Raw genomic sequence first — 14,363 nt, forward strand, 5'->3', positions numbered from 1 at the left:
TTGCATCCCCAGCACTGAGAATCACCATTTTCTTGGGGGAGGCTCAGCCCCACCATGGCTCTGGCTCCTCATCCTCCAGCCTAACCCCTGCTCTCAGCTCAGTGTGATCCTTCCCCATCTTCCAAAATGCTGCTAAAACCCATATTGATAGATGTACAGCAGGGAGAGGAATCAAACAGGAAATCATTTTAATGGAAATGTATTTTTAGTGTCATCTGCGCTGTATTGGTGCCTCCCGATGCTCGATTGATTTCAGCAGAGCATCTGTGGGCAACGGGCATGCAAGAAATGCAGCCTGAGAGAAGCCTGGAAATGGGTTCAGCACAGCCACAGCCGACACTGAAAGATCCTCATTTCTGAAAGCAGCACCTGAGCTAGCTTGATAAGGCAGGATTTTGAAGGAGGCCATTCTCCCCTCAGAGCCTCCCCTGCCTTCTCTAACTGTAATTAGTGAAATGCCCCATTATTAATTATGACCAGGCTACTTCTGCTGCTCATTCTGGAATACTCAAGCAGAGTAACAGGGAAGGTGGTGCAGGTAGAGTAACCCTGAAAGGCAGCTCAAAAGCCTTGCTCAGGATTAGAACTGCATGACTCAGGCTTTCAAGGTAGTGAATTCAGCTGCAGAGCTCCCACTGATGTCTATATCATCCCACGCACTTTCCAGGGCTGCAGTGCATTCATGGTTAATAGTTACCTGTATTCTTAAAGAACTGACAGCAACCAGAGTTTAAAACCCTCACAAAATACATAAACTTTAACCAGGTATTTGGGGAGGTTTTTGTTTCAGGCTTCAGAAATACTAATTGGATGGAAGAGCGTGTCAGTACTTTATTGTCCCCAGAAGGAAGCTATTTCACAAACATAAAGCCTTCCCAGTGACACTGCTCATATCTAATTTGACAAAATGTATTTGTGCTGAGTGACTGTAGGGAAATATGGGGGCCAACCTTGTTATTGTTATTCAGATGGTTCCCATTACCTCCAACAGAAATTAAGCCCAAGACTACAAGTGCAGAGTTAAACCTTTGGGTTTATTTTTAACCTATTTCTCCCCTCAGAAATAAAAAGAAAAAAAAAAAAAGGAAAAAAACAAATCAAAACCAACATGAACATGATCAATCTTACACATTTTTAAGTTAAAATCACACATTGGAAAACCACTTATACCTGTGCTGGTATTTTAAGCAAACATGATGTGGTTCTATAAGGGGTTAGAAAAGGCAATGGCAGAAGCCAAACAGAAATCAGTCCCCCCCCCTCCACTAGATACACTCATAAAAGAGCCCTGCCTGTCACACAATGGAGTTCAGATGGAGTTATAGATAGAATAATGAAAATAAATGTGTACGTGACATATCTATTTATACATGCAGTCATTTCCTTCAAAGAGATACATATCTGATATGACACTGCATTAAAATCTGAAGTCCTTTAAAAATATTATTCTCTGACTCTTGACTCTGATAAAATGGCCCTAATAAGTCCTAATAAGTGCTACCAATGAATAAAACCATCTTATCCAGTCTTAACATGAAGGAAGGTGCCATTTTCTTCCAAGATTTCCCTTTAGAAGACCCTAAAAATCTGCATTTTGACATCAAGTATGATGCCAAAAACAAACAGACTTTTTAAGTTGCAAAGAATCGTTGAACCACCCACTACATGTTTTCACAATGCTCGCATCTTGGAATATTACTGTACACAAAACCATTTAATTTTAGTCCCCCTGGAGTCACAAATGTACAGATGTTGCTGTGTGGCAGCACAGAATCCATGCAGATGCATCTATCATGTACACATTACACTCTTCACTCTTTGGGAGACAAATTCAGGTTTGACTGTGATCCAAAAACACATGGAAACTGAAAGTGAAATTACTGCTGACTTCATTGATCAAGGAATAAATGGAAGTGATTTTCACGATACTTCGACTTCATAAAGCAAAAATTATTGTGTTCTTCAAAAAACCCTTACAAGGAGGACTAACTAGGATAGAACACAGAATTTATAGCATCAGTACAGTAGGAAAAAAAATCTGCTTTTTTTTTTCTTTTAAAATATGATTTCTGGAGAGAACCAAGGCTCATTTCTATGCAAATCTAGTTTAAAATGAATAGCCCTGGTCAGAGCGCACTTCCAGGCTGATTCTTTCTGTCCTATTAACAGCAAATCTCTCCCTCCAAGGTATCTGGCTGGAGAGGACACAGAGAAAGGCACAGTGCTGCTGCCTGTCAAAAATAAATAAATAAATAGATAATTTCTTAATGTTAAAACTTGTTGCAGTTTCCTTACTGCCAAAAGAAATGCAAAAAAAAAAAAAATTGCAAGTTTACACTTTGGGGGATTTCAATCCTTTCGTATTCTGAGGCACCCAGAAGACAAAAAAAATAATGCTTTTAAGGTCGCTCTAAATCCACACATTTAAGATTCACCTCCTGATTTCTGCCCTCCCCAGCGCTTCACACTGGACCAGCCATGCCTGTCAGTGCGTTTTCTCATCCAGTGTCTACTTAAGAAGATGTGAAGGCACCCTCATCCAGCATTCATCCCTCACCCTCTGCCAGAGGTTCAATTATTTCCATCCTTCAGGAATCCTCGCACTTTGCCCTGTGCTCCTCTCTCATTCATTCCACACAAGGAATTCTTTTCCCTGCTCTACCTGCTTTGCCTATTTCGAGAATTGTGTGTTTAATCTGATTTATCTGGCAGGGTGAAAAGCATTTCAGGCAATGTTACGTTCTCGGATCGGAGGAGGCAGTGCAATAGAATAGCTGGCACCCCAGAATAATTTGTTTTCTGCTCTTAAAACTGCAATGCTGAACGTGCATTTTTAATAAAACTTAAGCAATTTAAGCATATTTTTACACATGCCATGGTTTTCAATCAAATATATCTAAATGTTCCAAAATACCCCAACCCACTATTAAAAACACACAGAAACTGCAATAAATGTTTGTCAGTCAAAGAGTTGGCAGAAGGAAAAAAAATAATTTAAGAATAACAGGTTTACCCTTATTCTATCCCCACTATAATTTCCCTTCCTAACTTTATAATTGACTAAAAGTCTTCAACCTTTCCAGATGATGTAATGCATATCCGTGCATATTTTTACATAAATGAGTGAGGGGAAAAAAAAATCGGAACAGGTACCTTCACGGAGAAATGATGAAAGTTAAATAAATTTAAAATACTACTTCTTAAATATATGTAAAAACGTAAGGTGAAAGCAGAGGGCGAATGATAAAAAAAAAAAAAGATGCGAAAGGAAGCAATATCTCAACGCGACCGCTTAGGATGAAAGCCCTTCAAACCATCCCCGTGTGCTCTGACGGATTTCTACGGCACTTGGCAAAAATTCGGTACTTTTCCAGATGAGAAAGAAAAGAAAGAAAAAGCGCCTCTCTGCCTCCTCGCCTCTGCGAGCACCGTCTCGTTCCGAAGGAGGCAGGCACGGAGGTTCCGGGCTGTCACTTTGCGAGGTGAGCGACTTTCAGCGATCACGGCGCTCTCGCTCCTCGCCCTTCTCTCCCCGCAGCCGGCGCGACGCTCCCGGCACAAAAGCCACCGCCGCGACCCGCTCTCCCCTTCCCGGCCGCCAGCAGAAGGGGGAAGGATGGAGGGGGACAAGGGGAAGGGATGCCCGCGGCGGGGCTCACCATGCGAGATGCTGTGGAGCAAGGCGACGGCCAACATCCACATGCCCCCGCCGCTCCCCCGCTCCCCGCTCCGGGCTCGCCCTCGCCCGCCGCGCCCACGGCCGGGCCGGAGCTGGCAGGCAGCGCGCACCGGGTCCGGCCGCCGCCTGGCTCGGCTGGTGGCTGCTCGGAGCCTGCGGGGCCGCTCGTCCGCCCAGCGAGCGCTCAGCCCCGCCTGCAGCCCCGCGGCTCCGCCGACACTCGCCCGGCGCTCGGGCGGGGGAAGAGGCGGCCGGCGGCGGGGGCGGGGGGCGGGAGCGCGGCGGGGCCCAGGTGTGTCCTTGGCTCGGGGAGGCGCCCGCAGGGCGGCGGGGGCAGGGCCACAGGTGACAAAATCCTCCGGCGCGGCCACACCAGCATCCCCGGCGGCAGCAGCGGCGGCCGGCACCGAGCCGCGGCGAGCCGGCTCCTCGCACGCCTCCTCCTCCTCTTCTTCTTCCTCCTCCTCTTCTTCCTCCTCCTGCTGCTGCTCACACGGCTCCCCTCGGCCCGGCGGCAGGCGGGCGGGCAGGCGGGCACATCTTCCTTCCTTCCCTCCTTGCTTCTTCCCTCTCTCTGCTCCCTCCTGGCTCGCTCTCGGCAGCTCGGAGCGCTCTGAGCCCGCTGCTCACCTCCCCTGGCTCCCGGCGCGGCGCAGGGACCAGCGCTAACCCCAGCCCTCCGCAGTCTTAAAGCAGCACCAGGTCCGCACAGTGGAAAAACCCAAGACCAATAGAAGAAGGCAGCAGAATTTGCAGCCTCTCAATAGTTGGCTGAACTGCGGCCGTTTGGCATCAGCTGAGTTGTATATGACTAATGTGTTGACAAGTCGTGTGGGGGGACTGGAGGAGGGGGCCCTTCTAGAAGGTCACAGCCCAGACAGGCGAGTGCATCAAATAATTGACTGGGATTCTGTGCACCGCTGAAGGAAAATACACACATACACACACACACACACACATCTTGCAGTGCTTACACAGGTCCAGATACTATTTGGCCTTTCATCTGCGTCTCTTTCTGTGGTGAGGCGTTTTTTTCCTCCTGTAGTGAAAGAGTAAATTGCAGTCTCTCTAACTAAAAGCAATTTCTGCGCCTATTCTTTCTTCACATCTGTGATGTGAAGGTAGGTCTGAAAAGGAAAAGGAAAAAAAAAGAAAAAAGGGGGGAAAACATTAAATGAAGACAGCTAAAAAAAATCAATATTGTGAAATACATAACAGCATTAGGGCAACTCTGGATTTAAGCTAGAAGATGAAAAGCAAACACAACAAAGCAATAAGGAATCTCAGCCTGCAGAATCTCCAGTGTGTTACCAACAGGATGACTTCACGTTTGGGGGACGATATTTTTTTAAGAAAATGCTTTATAGCAGCAGACATTGCCCTGCTGCCAACACCCTGCCTTGTGCACTGCAATGAAATCCAGGAAAGGACGTCCCCCAGAAAGACACTGGGATGGACATCTGCAGGAAGCTCAGCAGCAGCAGAACTGGGCAGGGAAGGAGATCTGGTTGGAGATGTTCCTGAAGCCATAGAGGACAGATCAGAACACAAACCTGAGGTGTTGTATAAGGCCCTTCTTTCTAATTCTTAACAAAACCAAACAGGGAAAGCCAGCAGGAGAGAGCTCAGCTCCCTGCATCCCATTTGGGCTGGGCTATCAGCCAGGAGAGACTGAAGCCTTGGAGGGAAAGCAGGAGAGATGAGACCAATATTGGGCAGGGAGTCATGGCTGCATTTAAGAAAAGAGATGTGGGCAACCAAGGAAGCTCTTCAGGGGAAAATAGAAATTTAAACAAAAATTTAAGAGACAAGTGCAAATGTCTTGGCAGAAAATAAAAAAGCAAAAGAAAGAAAGAAAAAGAGAGAAATTTGTTTTTATTGGGAGTGGAGTTCTGTTAAAAATAACAAAACTTTAATCTGTTTAGGAGAGAGCTGGTGACTAGCAGAAATGTTTAAGTATAGATTTCAGAGCATTTGGGAGAAGTTCATGACAGATTTGTTCCGGCAGCTCTTTCAGAATTGCTTTGTTTCCTCTTCCGAAGCCCAAAACATATTTAGGGCTTAAGAGATACAATGTTCTAGACATTCTACAATGACAGAATAAATAAACCTCCTTCCTATACATTTCTACCTCCTTTACTCATCTACATAACTCCGGTAGCCCTTGGCAAATTTCAGCTTCCTGTAGAACTGTCTCAAACAAGCTTGTGTGCATTTCAGTTCATTTAAAACAACCACAGCAGCTGCAAAGTAAAAGAATAAATCTTTAATTTACTCTTCAGTGGCACCAAAAGGCAAAGGGACCAACTTCCAGAGGATATTTAACATTTTTTAGCAGAATCCAAACAACTAAGCAGCATAATCCTTGTCCTGGGCTGGGTTTGAGGAGGGGAGGAGGAAGGCAGGATGCAATTTTGCATGAGAGCAGGGTTCACTGGTCCTGCTGCTCAGGGAATGACTTGGCTGAAACTAAAATTCAACAATCTGTCAAAGTGGAGAAAGAAGACCATATGATAACTTCCACGCAAAGTACAAGACATCAGTCAGGATGCTGCTTTTCATGTCTGGAAAATCAAGCATGATCAGGCTTCAGCTGCAATCAAGGCTACTCAAGGTCACGAAGGAGAATCCCCATTTATGTTTTTTTGTTATTGTTTGTTTGATCAAAATACAATGTCTTAGATTAAGTGGCTGGCAATTACTTAGTTCTTCCAAAAACAAATTCAGTGATTTTCCAGCAAAGTATCTCAATTAAAGTCTGCATATAACTATATCTTCTCTGAAAAAAAAAAAAAGCTTTTGAAGTTATTGATCTAGTTGTAAGGATCAAAATTTTATTATTTTATTATAAAAATTTTACTATTTTATTTCTTTAAATGGTCTCAAATTCTTAATCTGGGTTTAGACCATGTACTGGTTGACTGTATTGGGCTGAGCATCCTTGCTTTCTGCAGCTACCACACAGCTTGATGAGGAAGATCCCCTGAAGTTAACAGAGATATAGCAATGATTCAAATCGGCTGATGATCACTCTGAATGCATCTCAGGCAACTTTTCAGGTCACACTGTACTGCAGGAGGCACAAGGAGAAGATTTTCTATTAGGACCTCACTGAAACCCTAAAGAGTTTGAGACACCTGGTTCCAATGGGATGTACAGAACACCAAACATTTTTCTGACAGTTCTGACCATGCACATTCCAGCTCTCCCCCAAGCCACCAGCATGAAGAACATGCAGAAACATCACCAGCATGATCAGTATGACCACATCCCACCCAGTCATCAGCTTGCAGTTGAAATATCTCCAGTGAAAACCACGGGAAGGGTTAAATGGTGATGTCTGCACCCCAATTCTGCAATGCCCCTGCATCATATCCTCACCTTAAGTGAGCAAACACACAAGGAATGACCACAGCAGACCAACACAAGCAAGAGCTGCCTCGTGGAAAGCCCTTCTAAAAATGAAGTTGAAAATTAAGGATCCAAGTTTTCACATCCCTATATTGGAAGATGATATATCTGTTGGATGACAGATATAACCTACAACCAGTCTTGCAGGGAAATTGTTTCTTCAAAGAAAAAGATAAAATAGTCTGTCTACAATAAGTCTGCATTGATTGGGACTTAAAAAAAAAAAACCCAAAAGAATCTTCCAAGGAGCAGCAGCTCCTTGTAATTGGTAATTGGTTCTATTCAGATCTTGGATGGTTTCATAGGCTTTGGGCTTTAGGGAACTCAGTCAAATATCTGCCATTGAAGCATTCAGCTATTCAAACAGAGCCCCTCATTGTCATTCAGAATGCAAAAAACTCATTTGCAATTTCAGCTTTGAAAGTGGTTTTAAAAGCACCTGAAGGAAGAAAGAATGGGAGGGAAGTAGAGAGGAAGTGAAGGGAAAGCGTGGTGAGAGAGGAAGTTCTCAACAGTCAGAAGACCTGGGGAAAGGAAACAATAAAAAATGAACATGCCTGAAATCAGAATCTAAGAGAATGATGGGCCCAGTTTCTGGGAGAGATGACACCTTGGCTCAGTCATCCCTCAGTTCCTAAATCATTCTGTCTCTCCTCGTTACTGACCTCTTTCCCTGACTGGAGTTTTCTTGGCTATTTTCTGGCAGCATAGCAATTTGAAAGGAAAATATGAGTTATTATCTTGTAGTCTAGGTAAAGATAAGCACAGAGGGCTATAACTAAGAAAACTCACTTAGTTCTACATTAAGTCATGATTTTCATTTGAATAAGATTCAGAAATTTTTCAGTTCTGCTAAGAAAGGAATTGTAGTCTCAGTCAGTTTAAAAACAAAACCAAAGAAAGCACATACCCCTCTGAGATGATAACAATAAACAAAACCTGGAATCTCTCAAGAAGCATTTTTTAATCTTTTTTAACAAAAATATGCAAAGAACTTGTGAATATTTGGGTGAAATATAGTCCAAAGCATTCGAATCTCGATCATCTTAAACAAACTGAGAAATATTCTCCATCTTCTCTCTGATTCACATCTGTTTTAAAGATGACAAGTTTGAACCACTCTTCCCCAAATTTTCAGGTAAACCAAAGCTTTGTCACTGCACCCATAATAAAGGGAGATAAACTCAAAGAGGGATAAAAGGACCAGGGGTTAAGAAGGGAAGAGGAGCAGAAGTGGGAAAGCTTTTTAGTAGCTTCCATCACTCTGGAAACAGGAGAATCAAAAGCCTTGTGAGAACAGGTTTTCCTCAGAAGACTTCATGCCCGATTTGATACTGGAAAGATTCAGATAAATGTTGAATGCTTGTCAAAACCAATCGCTAAACCTTCTGATATTCACTGGCTACCAAGCCTAATGCTCATATCTATAAGCTCACAGTCAGCCATTTTTTATCAGGACAAGCTGCAAAAATTAAATATTTTCCATGAGACACTTAAGGATGGAAAAGGAGTTTCTGGTTCTGTAAGTACCATTAAGAAGATGGTTAAAAGTTGAAAAGCTCTGTTTGTTACCATGCATCTTGGGAATGCTCAGGGTGGAGAAACAAAATCTCAACCATCTGCATGAAACTACTTGTGAAAGCTTCTGTGCTGCTGATACCTATCTATTCCACCCCAAAAATGTGAGGGAAAAACTACAATTTGCTTCATTTGAAGCCATTGACTGCTCCAAGCTGATAATGTGCAGGAATATTGTTATCTGGCAAAAAAAATGTGCTCTCTCGCATGACCTGTTCTCACAGTACACACACAATTAGCCATTCACTCTTGATATGCTCATGGATTAAAGCAGCAGCTTTCAAAACACTCTGGATGGCTTAATACACACTGAGCTTTAAAGCATAAAAATGGGGATTTTTGTTTTTTTTTTTACCCTGCCTGAAGTTACTCTTCTCTGGTGCAGCTCATTCCTGGGCTTCCAGTAGTATTTGGAAGATGTGGACAAGCTCTCCCCATTAGGTGGTTCTGTGAGCACAGGATCAGTGGGAAAAGGAATTTCCTCTGATATTTGGTCAGAAGACTGAAGACTTAAGTCAGATGTCTATGAATTTTTCCATTTTTTTTTCAACAACTTGGAGTGGGATTGATCTCTCTCTCTCTTTCCCAGGTGAGTGTTTATACTCTTATATACATATTAAAGCAATGAATTAATTATGTTCTACTTAAACTTGGCAAGCAAATGGATTGAGACTGGACAGCGGGTTCAGAAATTATTAGAGAGAAGGATGAGAGCATCTGACAAAGATGTTTCTTAGAAATCCAGGCTAGAGTAAGGCATGGAAAAATCCAGTCTGTGGGAAGGATTTTAAAGCCCGTGTATGATTCATGTTTTCTTCAGAGAATAACAGATTTTTCTATTTCGAGCAACATCATCAAAACATAGGGTAGTGATTATTTTTTTGATGCTGTAGACTTCTCTTTGCATCGCACCTTGCAAACAAACAGAGAAGGTAAGATTCTCACTGCTTAAAAGACTGTCAGCTAGAAGAAAAATATTTCCTTTCAGAGGGGAGAAGCTAGGAGAAATAGATTTAATTTTTTTTTTTTTTTAATTTTCACATCTTCATACAGACAATTTTGCTCCTAACACATGAAATAGAGTAGGGGAGGAGGGTGGCATGTAAAATAGGTAAATAAGAAAGGTGGGGACACAGCTCACAACATTTCAGCCAGCTGTGCAGGGTGAAAACATGGGCTTGAGAAAAGGCAGAGAGGCTTCTCTCAGCGCTAATTAGTTCTCACAAGAGGAAGCATCATAACATGACTCCCCAAGAATTATGGCACTGCAGATATCCCTTGAAAACTTCCAAATAAAGGTGAACTGAACCCCTTGGTATGTCTGATGTGTGTGCAAAGACAAGACATTAAATAATTGGCATCAAACAATTGTAATGCCATGATAGGATGGGATGAATCACAGACACTGAAATCACAGGGACAGCTGTGCCACACTGTACATGTCATAACCTTGCAGCATGACAGGGATGAGCCAAGAGGACTATTTCATTTCTGAATGTGATTTTCCATTATTTGGGTTAGGAGTCAGAGCATTTTAGCAATAGATCTAGAACTCCTCTGGGTTTGGATGCAGGCATGTCTAAATACACACAACTGCTTCTCATTGAGAAGAAGTGGTAGGGAAAGAGGAAATTTGAAGGAATATCACAATTTCAACAAAGCTTTAAAAAAACAAGTTAATGATGGCTTCAAAGCTCTGCAAACCTCTCTTTAACAATTGCTACAGTGCAATCCATTAAGGGCTGTAATTATGTGGGAAGAAGGTTATCCCTGGTCCTGAGCCAAACACTGATTTCTGTTACCTGCTCTGGATGCCAGAGGCTCACCAGGAGTAGCAACCACATAAACAAAACAAGAATTGAGCAGTTGGGAGCCAATACCCCCCTGGCCAGAGTCAATGCAAGGAAGGCACCATGAGTTCTCCATGCCTTGGGCAATGCAGTGTCCTCCACATTCTCATCTTCCTGACTCCCACCTCCCTGCAGGCACTGAAGAGGAGATGATATCTGATGATACCTGTGCTTGCAGGCTGCTGGGAGCACGTGTGAGCCTGGCTCTGCCCAAGCCTGGTGCAAAGGAGGGGCTGCAGGGCAGCAGCAGCACCGCAGAGCAGCGGTGGAGCAAGGATGCAGGGTTGCCAAGCAACAGCCTACCACGGGAGGGGGGAGTTAAAATGGGATAAAAATGGGATAAAAATGGGACATAAACTGTGTTTGGTCATGAGGGGCCACAGCAGCCCTCCCATCTGCCTTTCCCCCTGCTTCTATTGAGTTGTGGGTCTGGATTTCAAGAGAGGGTTTGGCCACAAGTGTGTCCTGCACCACGAGCTCCTGTTGGCTCCTCCAGGAGGTTGCAGCAGGGAGAACCCCAGGAAATGTTTCCTTTGCCAACTTGTTGTCATGGATAATGCAGCAGGAGCAGGCTGCTGTAGGTTCTCCACACAGCCTGACCCAAGACACAGAGTGAAACCAGACCTGCCCCAATCACACATCTGCAGAAGGGCTGCTCCATCCTTTGTCTCAGAAACACAGTCTAGGGGTGATGTTTCTCTCATACCATTCTGTGCAACAAGTGGAGCCTCTGTGTTATTCCCATCTAAAGTCTCGTCCCTGTTCTGTGAGGAAATAAACATTTGAGGTCATGGCATCAGAGGAGACTTTCACAAAGTTTTTAGGCAAGAGTCTAAAAGCTTTCAGCCCTCAACTATTCTGGTGAAGAGGGGCCAGTTTGAGAGGGGATGGAATAAACAAGAATAAAAACTCCTGACAACTCATGGGGCTGGGCCACAGATGCTGGAAAGACTTTTCTGACCCCAAGCCTCTCCTGCAAGAACAATCTTCCCCCCTGCCCAGCTCCTCATGGCCATGCCCCACACCACAGCTTTGTCCCAAAGCCAGCTGCTGGCTCCAGCTGTTCCCTGTGCTGCTCTGCCTCCTCCCTGGTGCAAATCAAGGGTTTCAGTTTGACATCAAAAATTATTTGTAACCTTTCTTCTTCTGTTAACCCTTTCTTGCCTGTCCACTCTTTGTAGCCATTAGCACCAACAAACAGTGTCCTACTACACCATTGCACAAAAAAAAAATTGACTTCATATTGCATTTTATTTAACTTATCATTATTTATGGACCAAATAAACAAAAGACTTTGGAGGAAACTGCATTTTCATTTACTTTTAAATACAGAACGTAAGTTTTACCAATGGAAATAGTTCACAGACAAGATGGATATATTATCTGTAGATTTCAAGTGATTAAGTCATGCAGGAAAACAAAACCTGTCTCTCTTCCATCCATCTATTTTTGTCTCCTTCATAGACTAAAAAGAGGAGAAAACACATTGAAGAGATGATTCCTCCCACCTTAAAGTGACTGGCCAAGGTAGAACAGAAATCCCACCATGGAAGTTCCCATTCCTCTCTCTCCAGTATGATGTGGAGAGGCTGCAGTGAATTGCACCATAAACACTTCAAATTAAGCGAGATGAGCAATGTCCAAAGCAGCCAACTGTTGCTGAGGTTTTAAATAGCAGCAAGCCCACAGGCAAGATCTGAAGGCAGCTAATGGAGATCCTGTTTTTTGGAGAGGAAATTCTTCTACAAGAGCAGAAAAGCACTTGGCTGTAAGTCTGGCAAACAAGTGGGATTTCATTTGCTGGCTGGAGATGGAAAATAAGGCAAATTACTTAGGGGGAGAAGTTTGGTAGGGAATGTATTTAGGAGAATTTCAGCAGCAGAGAATTATGTGGTAGAGAAACAATGGGATATCCTCCCTGTGAAGGGTTTCAAGTTAAAATGAAAGCCTGGATAAATATCAGTGACAGCAATACATTGAACTGGTATTAAAGGAAAAAAATCAAAATTGTCATGTCATCAACTGGTGACAACACATCTGCAGTACTGTGTACCACTTCTGGTCTCCTCAGACCAAGAAAATCTCAGACACAGTGAAGTGGGTCAAGTGAGGGATCGCAAAAATTGTTAAAGAATTCGAGAATCTCAACCATGAGGAGAGAGCTGAGAGAGCTGTGATTATTTGCACTGGAGAAGGCTCAAGAGAATCTTAGTAATGAGTAAAAATAGAGGATGGGATGGGATAAAGTAGCCTGACTCTTCTTGATGGAATTCAGCGAACAGAAAAAAGGCAAAACACAAACAGAAACCACACAGCTCCATTTTAAGATATGATTTCATATCTATGTAAATAATGCATTTACTTTTACAGTGAGGGTAAAAACCACAGGCAGAGGTATCCTACAGAGTGTCCATCCTTGGAGTTATTCAAAATTTGACAGGACACAGTCCTGAGCCACCTGCTGTGGTAGTTGACCCTACTTTGGGCAGCAGGGCTGGTCTAGACATGCCAAGGTCAGTCTCATGGATCTGTAGTAAAACCACCAATTTAATTCTCTACAGAGAAGCTAATCTGGTCCAACACAGACTGGTGCTGTGGTACTTCTTATTCATTCCCTTGGGTACTCATTTTTTGGTTTGGTTGGTGTCCAGGTTTGTCACCCCGGGACAGCTGAGCTTTTTCTTTTATTGTTTTTTCAAGTATAGTCACCTGTCAAAAGTGGTGTCTTCACCACCAACATGTATTTTTAGGTAATGGTGGCTAATTTAAAAAGCCTCCATTTACTGAGAGTTGCCACAGTTGGGTTTTCTCTGAGTTGAAGAGCTCATAAAGTTTATTGAGTAAACAGCAACAATATCATCTTTGCTAGAGAAAAAAAGGGCAAATTAAAAGTTTTCCTGCCTTCCCTGTAAAGGGCTGCATTTTAGTGGGGAGGGAAGTAGATTGAAAATGCATTTTCTCTACTATTTTGGATAATTCTCCCAAAACCACAGCCCAGGCAAACCCTCCTGTGGCTCCCCAGCTCTCAGCACACCTGTCTTGCATAATATCTCCAGTCTTTCCTGCACTGTGGAAAAAATGACTTCTTACTATTTCTCCCTGCTATTATGTAAAACATGAGTAGGAAAAATAAAGCTATGCTTAATTAGTTGCAAGTCAATAAAATAATCAAGAATACATTATCAAAATAGGTTTATTCAAAGAAAAAAACTCACAGAATATGCTAGATACTGAGGCACTGAATTATTGAATTGAACTAACTTTCATATTTTGGTAGAAGTTTAAGGTTGAACAAAAAGTTAATTGACATAACACCTCCTTTAGGGAAAAAGCTGGATTTAGTACATTTGAAACATTCTGCTGTATGAGTTCAAAATTTCAATACAGTTTCTTAGCCAGCATGCTCAAATGAAATAACAACTTTTTTCAGAATAAGAAAAACAGTAATTTCATTTTTTTTCCATATGAATTTTGGGATTGCTATCAGTTAAGAACAGAAATCATAACAGGTTACGTTTTGTCATTGGACATTAAATTAAACTTCTGTTTTTCAGTTAGTTTTAATACACATACTGAGGACTTCACTGTAAGGAGTGGTTTTCTAACTGTTTTTCTGTATTTAGATGTTCTTCCAGACACATAGAAAAAGAAGTTTGGTGATGTCACTTTAAGCCCCAACAGATAATTGTCATAGACCATGGCACAGAGAAATCTCTGCCCCGGAATTTGCAAAAGTGATCAGCGGCTGTTTCAGTCATGACTGATGGGAGCTGGCAAAGCTTTGTGGGAAAATGCAAAATGCCCACATGTACACGTCCAGCTCGAGTGTCACAGGCTTTCCACAT

General features: G+C 42.9%; 1 protein-coding gene across 5 annotated transcripts in view; it reads right to left on the reverse strand.

The window, feature by feature from the left end:
- DSCAM (DS cell adhesion molecule) overlaps positions 1-4,415 on the reverse strand; it is a 472,834-nt gene extending 468,419 nt beyond the window's left edge. For 3 of the 5 annotated variants that reach the window (XM_064705527.1, XM_064705537.1, XM_064705517.1), the window contains exon 1: positions 3,660-4,413. In XM_064705527.1, the coding sequence (XP_064561597.1) occupies positions 3,660-3,702 (43 nt within the window). In that variant the 5' untranslated portion in view covers positions 3,703-4,413. Of the gene's footprint in view, positions 1-3,659 lie in introns of all 5 variants that reach the window. The other 2 variants (XM_064705508.1, XM_064705545.1) reach the window with 2 other exon arrangements.
- Between the last annotated feature and the right edge of the window lie 9,948 nt (positions 4,416-14,363).

Source organism: Zonotrichia leucophrys, chromosome 1 (assembly GCF_028769735.1).
Source record: "Zonotrichia leucophrys gambelii isolate GWCS_2022_RI chromosome 1, RI_Zleu_2.0, whole genome shotgun sequence".
Classification (NCBI taxonomy): Eukaryota; Metazoa; Chordata; class Aves; order Passeriformes; family Passerellidae; genus Zonotrichia; species Zonotrichia leucophrys.